The following is an 8,041-nucleotide window of genomic DNA, read 5'->3' on the forward strand; positions in this document are numbered from 1 at the left end:
AACAGCCCCCAACTCCAAATCATGCGTCGGGTAGTTCGCCTCATGAGGCTTCAACTGCCTCAACGCATAGGCGATAACATGCCCCCTCTGCATCAATATCGTACCCAAACCTGCGATTGATGCATCACAGTACACAAGAAAATCCTCCATGCCCTCTAGCAGGGCTAAAATTGTCGCCTCGCACAATTTCTGTCTCAATGCCTCGAATGCGGCCTGCTGCTCAGGCCCCCAGCGATACACCACCGACTTCTTAGTTAGCTAGGTGAGCGGAACTGCTATCATGGCGAAGTCCTGAATGAATCTCCGATAGTAGCCTGCCAATCCTAGAAAGCTTCGAATCTCAGATGGAGAACTCGGAACCTCCCAACTCATCACGGCCTCTACCTTGGCTAGATCTACCGAAATCCCGTTCTGGTTGACAAGGTGCCCAAGAAACTGCACCTCGCGCAACCAGAACTCACACTTGGAGAACTTAGCATACAAGTTCTCCCTGCTCAAAGTCTCCAGAACCTCCCGCAGATGCTCCTCATGCTGTTCTCACGTCTTGGAGTAAACCAAGATATCGTCGATAAACACTATCACAGACCGGTCTAACATCGGTCTACATACGCGGTTCATGAGGTCCATGAACGCGGCAGGAGCATTGGTGAGCCCGAAGGGCATCACCATAAACTCATAGTGGCCATAACGTGTCCGAAACGCAGTCTTTTGCACATCCTCCTCTCTGAACCTCATCTGATGATACTCTGAACGCAAATCAATCTTGGAGAACCAAGATGCTCCCTGTAGCTGGTCAAAGAGGTCATCAATCCTCGGGAGTGGGTAGCGGTTCTTCACCGTTACCTTGTTCAGCTCCCGATAATCTATACACATCCGATGCGACCCGTCTTTCTTCCTCACAAACAGAATCGGGGCTCCCCGGGGTGAACTGCTCGGTCTAATGAAACCCTTGTCTAATAGCTCCTGCAGCTGTGTAGACAACTCCTGCATCTCAGGAGGAGCCAACCGATACGGTGCCTTGGCTATCGGAGCCGCACCAGGAACTAGGTCGATCCTGAACTCCACCTATCGTTCCAGAGGTATCCCAAGCAACTCCTTGGGGAATACGTCCGCAAACTCCCGTACCACAGGTACATCGTCCACCGTCGCCCTACCCGTTTCCCGGGTATCCATAACATACGCGACATAACCTGCGCAACCCTGTTGGAGGTAACGTCCAACTCTCGCTGCTGAACATAAAGCTGGTCCTTGCTGTGGCCTCTCGCCCTGGATCACCAGCTCTCCCCCGCTTGGGGTCCTGATCCGCACCAACTGTTGCGCGCAGTCGATCACTGTCCCATTAGGGCTGAGCCAATCCATGCCTATAATCACCTTGTTCCCACGCAATGGTATGGGAACCAGGTCTACCAAGTAGTGCTCCTCAAATAACCTCAGCACACAATCTCGAAATACCGTCGATGCCCGCACCGAACGGCCGTCGGCAATCTCTACCTCTAGAGGGCAATCCAACATGCCCGAAGACTCGGAAAATCTCTTGCTAAGCGCAAGAGACACAAATGATCGGGTAGCACCCGAGTCAAACAATACTAGAACCGGGATGCCGTTCACATGGAACGATCCTAAACCGAGCACATATCAATAACATAATCACAACAAGAAAAAGATCAGAGAGACAGAATCATACTCGTCACCACATCAGGTGCAGCGCGTGCCTCCTCGGCTGTCAGCTGAAATGCTCGGCTCCACACCACTGGAACCTCTGCCTTGACCTTCCGGCCATCTGTAACCCGCACTGTCGCTGAGACTGGCGCCACCACTGGCACTGCAGTTGATGCTGCTGTCAATCTCGGGAAATTGGTCCTTTTGTGGCCCCTCTGATTGCAATGGAAGCAAATCAGGTCTGTCATCTATACCGCAGGGGTGGGGGCAGTACAATCCCTGCCAAAATGCCCCACCTTGCCACACTTATAGCAGCCCGAACCCAGCCCAGTGCGACAAGCTCCCTCGTGTGACCGACTGCATTTCCCACAGCGGTCCCATCCTGCCTGGCCTTTCGGCCTACCATCAGATCCATTGGGCTTCTTCCCCGAAGCCCCGGTCGTCAGCCCCTCCACCGCCTTCCTCTTCTAGACGTGCTCCAGATCAATCTCCCTCTCCCTAGCCCTGGCAATCATAGAATCCAAGGTAGGGCAAGCTGAAAAACTAACATGCTCCCGAATGTCTGCTCGTAGCATGTCATGGTAGCGGGTCCTCCTCATATCCTCATCACCCGCATACTGGAGCACCAACAATGTCCTCTCCCGGTACTTGGCGGTGATCTCCGCCACAGTCTTCGTAGTCTGCCTCATATCCAAAATCTCCCTGGCCAGCCGCTGAAGCTCCACATCTGGCGCAAACTCTGCCCTGAATCTGGTCACAAAGTCCGACCAAGTCATAGCCTCAATAGCCGAGGCTCCCAATGAGTCACCAACAGACTCCCACCAATCTCTGGCCCTGTCTCGCAAGCATCCTGCTGCATATCTCACCTTCGACCCCTCGGGGCAGAAGCTGGTCAGCTGTGCGGACTCAATGTCCGCAATCCATCGTCTGGAAGCAATGGGGTCCTTTGCCCCATGGAAATCCAGAGCACCATTGCCACTGAAGTCCTTAAAGGACAGTGTGCGAGATCCCGACTGGCCAGATGCCATGTCACTCCTGAATGATCGGAGCCGATCCTCCATCAGCTCAACAATCCCCTCCTTGATCGACCCGAACATGATAGGGGTCGACTCAAGAATGCCTCTTGTAATCTCAGACGCGATAAACTCGCGTAGCCCGTCATCAACCTGCTCGGATCCTGCACCCGAGCCTGATCCTGATCCTGATCCGGAACCCCTTGTCCCATGATGTGTGGTCACCATGCTAAAAATACACGCATAAACGTCAGGATCATACATATACTCGAGAGATCTAACTCACTCTCCAAGGTCTCTGGTTCCATCTAGGCCCTCCTTGATTCGAGTACAGGTCCTCTGCTTTCAGTAGTACGGGCCCATACTACCTTCCACATCTACCTGTACTTTCCTCAACGATTGCTTCGACCTCACCAAGTCCCTTTTTCCGATACCCTTTCCACTGACCTCATCCTAGGCTCCCCTAGGGCACTCTCCGACCTACCCTCTGCCATCAGCTGCACTAGGAGCCCCTACCATTTCCCCCTAACTAACTTGCAGGTACTGTTACATATCCGCTCCTTAGTTAGTTGGAAATAGGCAGAACCCCCATAGCACAAAGCAAGCAGCATTCGTGCATCGAGTAACCAAATCAGGCGTAACCTGCACAGGCCATCCTACTGCTGACCAAATAGTCCTAGCGTATAGCTCATACAACAGGCATATAAGGCATCCTCCTAGATCCTTAGCCCTAACTAGCATGCAATTATCAGAATCATATATCAGGCACACAAGGCATCTTCCTAGATCCTTAGTCCTATTCTAGCATGCAATTCTGAATCAAATCCATATAGCATAACATAACATGTATGGGTATCTTGGGGAAAACTTACTTGAGCCCGGACGGTCGCACGCATCACACACCTTGTCTTTCTTAAAATCCTTCCATTTAGATCTTTAGAAAACCATTTTATTGTAAAAATCTTTTAGCCCCATAGTTTGAGTCCAGACACCCCTCGAGGGCGTGTCCGAATTCCTCAAACCAGGGCTCTGATACCAACTTGTAACATCCCAAAATTCAAGTCCAAAAATTTCATTTTTAATTGAGAAAATTACGCGAATGGTCCCTGTGGTTTGGGGTAATCTGCGCGCTTGGTCCCTAATTCTTTTTCTTAACTCGGACGGTCCCTAAAATGTAATTTTGTTGCGCGTTTGGTCCCTGGCAGACTTCAAAAGACTATTTTGCCCTTAATGATATATTTTTATTTTGTTAATTCTTTTTTATTACTTCACCTAATATTAAATAAATAAATTATTAATAATTGTTTGAATGGATCCACCCAACTTAATCTTCTTTCCTCCCCCCCCCCCCCCCCCCCCCCCCCCAATGAAGGAAGATTATCCTGTTTCCCGACACCGGCTCCGGTCACTATCTCCGACCACATATCAGGTATCAAAGAAATCACCATAAGATCAACACAAATTACCTAATACTCAACCATAAATATGAAATACATCTAAAATCAAAGCAACAACTCAAATTCCAAACAAAAATCCAATATACAACTCACATCCAAAACTAAAATCCCTAGGAAAAACTCGTTGATACAATCTAGATGAAACCCACAAATTGAGTTTTTCCATATGAACCCAGAAATCAAAATCGAAATTAAAATCAAAAGCCCACAATGACCACATAAATCAAAATGTTTGAAATCTAATCCATGATGAATCCAAGAAATCAACCCTGGTCTTGAAGACAAAGATCGATGTTTGTGAAGATGAAGAGCATCGGTGATGGGTGTACATTCTAATACCTAAAATTTGAGTTTTCAAGTTGAATAACCAACCTGATGAAAAAAGGAATCACAAATCATTAACCAAATGCTTCATATCCTAATATACCCAAATAACCAAGAGAGTTAGGAGACATATATGTAATCCTGTGATTTTAGGGCTCCGTTTGTCCATAGGTCGACGGTGGTCCAAGCAGCACTAGTAGGTCGCTGGCACAGCCTCCGATGTAGGGATTGAGCAGCAGTGTGGAGCCCTAAGCTTCGTCATCACCCCTTCTTCTCGATCGAGGGTGAAGAAAGTGATGGTGTTGATGGAGGAGAGGTTGTTAGGTTGAAATTGATGTCCGACGTGAAATGGTAAGAAGGTGACTGAGAGCTTTCCGACAAAGGTAAAGGAAGATGGGAGCTTTCCATGCTAGAAAAATAATTGGGAGCCGCTGAAGATGGAGGATAGTGAAGAGGACGGAGGAGTGGAGGAGCAGTCGACCATACTAGAACAATAATTGGGTCGGTGGGACCCACATGGGCTTTTTGTAAAATGTTTTTCTAATTAACAAAATCTGAAAATAAAATTGATAGGGGTAAAACTGTCTTTTTATGTTTAGTGAGGACCAAATACGCAACAAAATAAAGTTTAAGGGACTAAGCGGGTAATAAATTTAAATCTTGGGGATGGTCCGAGTTAAAAAATCTTTTTAGGGACCAAACATGCAAGTTACCCCTAACCACAGGGACCATCCATGTAATTTACTCTTTTTAATTAAATTGTTCATAAAACGTTCACTAGAAAATATTGAATCAACACGTCATCTCATAAAATCAAGTATCATGTTTCAACCCACATCATAAGCAAATAACATATTAGAGTACAATCCCAGAAAACACCGTGCGGAAAATCAAAAGTGTGTGTGTGATACCATGCTACGCCGCCGACTCCTTCCCCTTAGACGAAGAGGTACCTGAAACCAAAAACTGAAACCGTAAGCACAAAGCTTAGTGAGTTCCCCCATCATACCATATATATATATATATATATATATATATATATATATATATATATATATATATATATATATATATATATATATATATATATATTGTAGGTATGATTACATTAATATTGATGTTTCGTTATCATTTTTTTTATCTTATTTCAAAAATGTAAAATTTTAATATTTAAAAGCAACTTGATAAATTAGTGTAATATTATCATAAAAGTTATTATTATAGTCATTTAGTAAGTCGGTGTAGTATCCATATAAATTTTAATAATAGTACTGTCAGTATTTTAGGGTCCAATTTGAGATAAATGCTAATATTATAATCATTTGGATGTATTAATTGAGAGTCCCACCTTGCAAGTTGGCTTTGCATACACCCCAAGATTATCATCAAATCAAACTAATTAATAATTAAGGTGTTTCCTAAGAACAATGTATTTCTCGTGGTCACGAAAACCAAAATATTCATCTACTTTTAGGCTTTATTTCCTCCATAACCTAAACATTTTCTTCTCCAATCTTGCAATGTCAATGGTTTCCTTCGCTATGTCTCACTTTTCTTCCACATTGAGCTTCAATTTCCCCACTAAAATCCCCCATCACACCACTTTTTCACGATACACTAAATCTTTCACCATCACAACTTCTGCTTCTTTGGATTATTCAACCGATAAATCCACAGTCTCGTTAAAGGTTAGAACGTAATTAATCTATCTCCTCCTATTGATAGGGAATCAAAGTATTAAACGCTTGAATGTTTGTTATAATGTTATTGATGTTCAACATATATTTGATATTTAGACTATAACTTTTTTTTTTAGCAACAAGCAATAATATTCAGTGGCCCACTAAAGAGATGGTAGAGGACAAAAAAGAAAGAAAGAAACAAAGTCTTACCCCATAGGGTTTCCACACCACTTCTCGTAACGAGATGTTTATATGATAACTAAAATGACATAAATGGAACGTGTCATCTCTCTAGCTTAAGGACCATCTTTTTCAAAAATATCACGAAATTATCACTTTGTAAAATCACTGAAGTGATCTCTGTGAACTTACTTTTTTTTAAGCATAAAAAGGTATCTTTAGCGAAATTCTTGATCATACCTATTTGAAACTACCTATTTCTATGCAAAATAAATATAGCAAATCAAAAGTTTTTATATATAATGTGAACTATTCATATAGAAAATTCACAAATGAAAACGTATTCATATAGATGGTTAAGTATTCAATGATGGTTCTGGTCATTTCATAATATGGCACCTATAATTCAATTTGTTGTAATAATGTCTATTTACCAAATGTTAATCTCGTGATTTATTTTTCAGACTAGCAACTGGCAATGGAAGTTTAAGGATAAATCTATCAAAATTTATTACGAGGAGCATGGAAATGAGAGTGATGGACCAAGGAAAAACATTCTCATGATACCAGCTATTTCAGATATTAGCAGCGTGGAAGAATGGAGATTAGTGGCTAAAGACATCATCCAACGATCTGGGAATGCTAACTGGCGAGCTACCATCGTCGATTGGCCTGGTCTTGGTTATTCTGAGCGGCCAAAAATAGATTATAATGCTGACGTCATGGAGTCGTTTCTTGTTGACTTCATCCTCGATCAAAATACTCCAGTTAGCAGCCTCAGTAGGTGTTACATATATGTTTATATATTGCATGCATGGTTTTGATTTAAAGGAAACTTTTATAAAACTCTATGCTTTGTTTTCATATTTTGTGTACTCGAATGCATGCAGCCGAAGATTTGGTGATCATTGGAGGAGGCCATGGTGCGACTCTAGCCATCCGTGCTGCTAAAAAGGGTTTGGTCAAACCAACCGCCATTGTTGCTGTTGCTCCCACCTGGTCTGGTCCTCTTCCCATCCATTTTGGTCGTGATTCCAAGACAGAATCAAGGTACATATCTCTTTACACAATAAGAGAAATATTTATACAATTGCAACATATCATGATATATATTCAAACTTCTGATATTAATTATTCAACAATTTACAGATACAAATTGCTTAGAGATACCTTAAGGTCCCCAGTTGTAGGTTGGATGATGTACAAACTAACAGTCAGTAACAAGGAATTCATGCGACATCAGTATAAATCTCATATCTATGCTGATTATGCGAATGTGACGTCAGCCATCATCGATAGTAGACATGAGCTGACAAAAATGAAAGGTGCTCGTTATGCTCCAGCTTCTTTCTTGACGGGTCTATTTGACCCTGTGAAGACCCGTGAAGAGTTTCTTGAACTGTTTGAAGGGTTAGAGGATAAAGTACCAGTCTTGGTTGTATCCACCTCTAGTGCAAGAAAGAAGTCGAAAGCAGAAATGGAAGCTCTTAGAGAAGCCAAAGGTGTGAGCAAGTTTGTGGAGGTTCCTGGAGCCCTCCTTCCACAAGAAGAATACCCTTATTTAGTTGCAAGAGAGCTTTACAGCTTCTTGCAAAATATAATATAAAGGAACATTTTCTAACAATGTACTCACATCTTGATCAGGGATCAATGTAAGTTCAACAATTGAATACCTTATCAGTATTTGTATCTGTTGTTTAATTTATATTTGTTGTATGATGATTAA

At 43.1% G+C, this 8,041-nt stretch overlaps 1 protein-coding gene across 1 annotated transcript; it reads left to right on the forward strand.

Moving 5' to 3' along the window:
* The first annotated feature begins 5,887 nt into the window (after nt 1–5,887).
* Nucleotides 5,888–8,041, forward strand: LOC111891542 (uncharacterized). Its single transcript, XM_023887591.2, has 4 exons — nt 5,888–6,141; nt 6,780–7,095; nt 7,206–7,365; nt 7,465–8,041. Exons 1-4 carry the CDS (start codon nt 5,974–5,976, stop codon nt 7,919–7,921), a joined length of 1,101 nt encoding a protein of 366 aa, XP_023743359.2. The 5' UTR covers nt 5,888–5,973; the 3' UTR covers nt 7,922–8,041.

This window comes from Lactuca sativa, chromosome 5 (genome assembly GCF_002870075.4).
Source record: "Lactuca sativa cultivar Salinas chromosome 5, Lsat_Salinas_v11, whole genome shotgun sequence".
Lineage (NCBI taxonomy): Eukaryota > Viridiplantae > Streptophyta > Magnoliopsida > Asterales > Asteraceae > Lactuca > Lactuca sativa.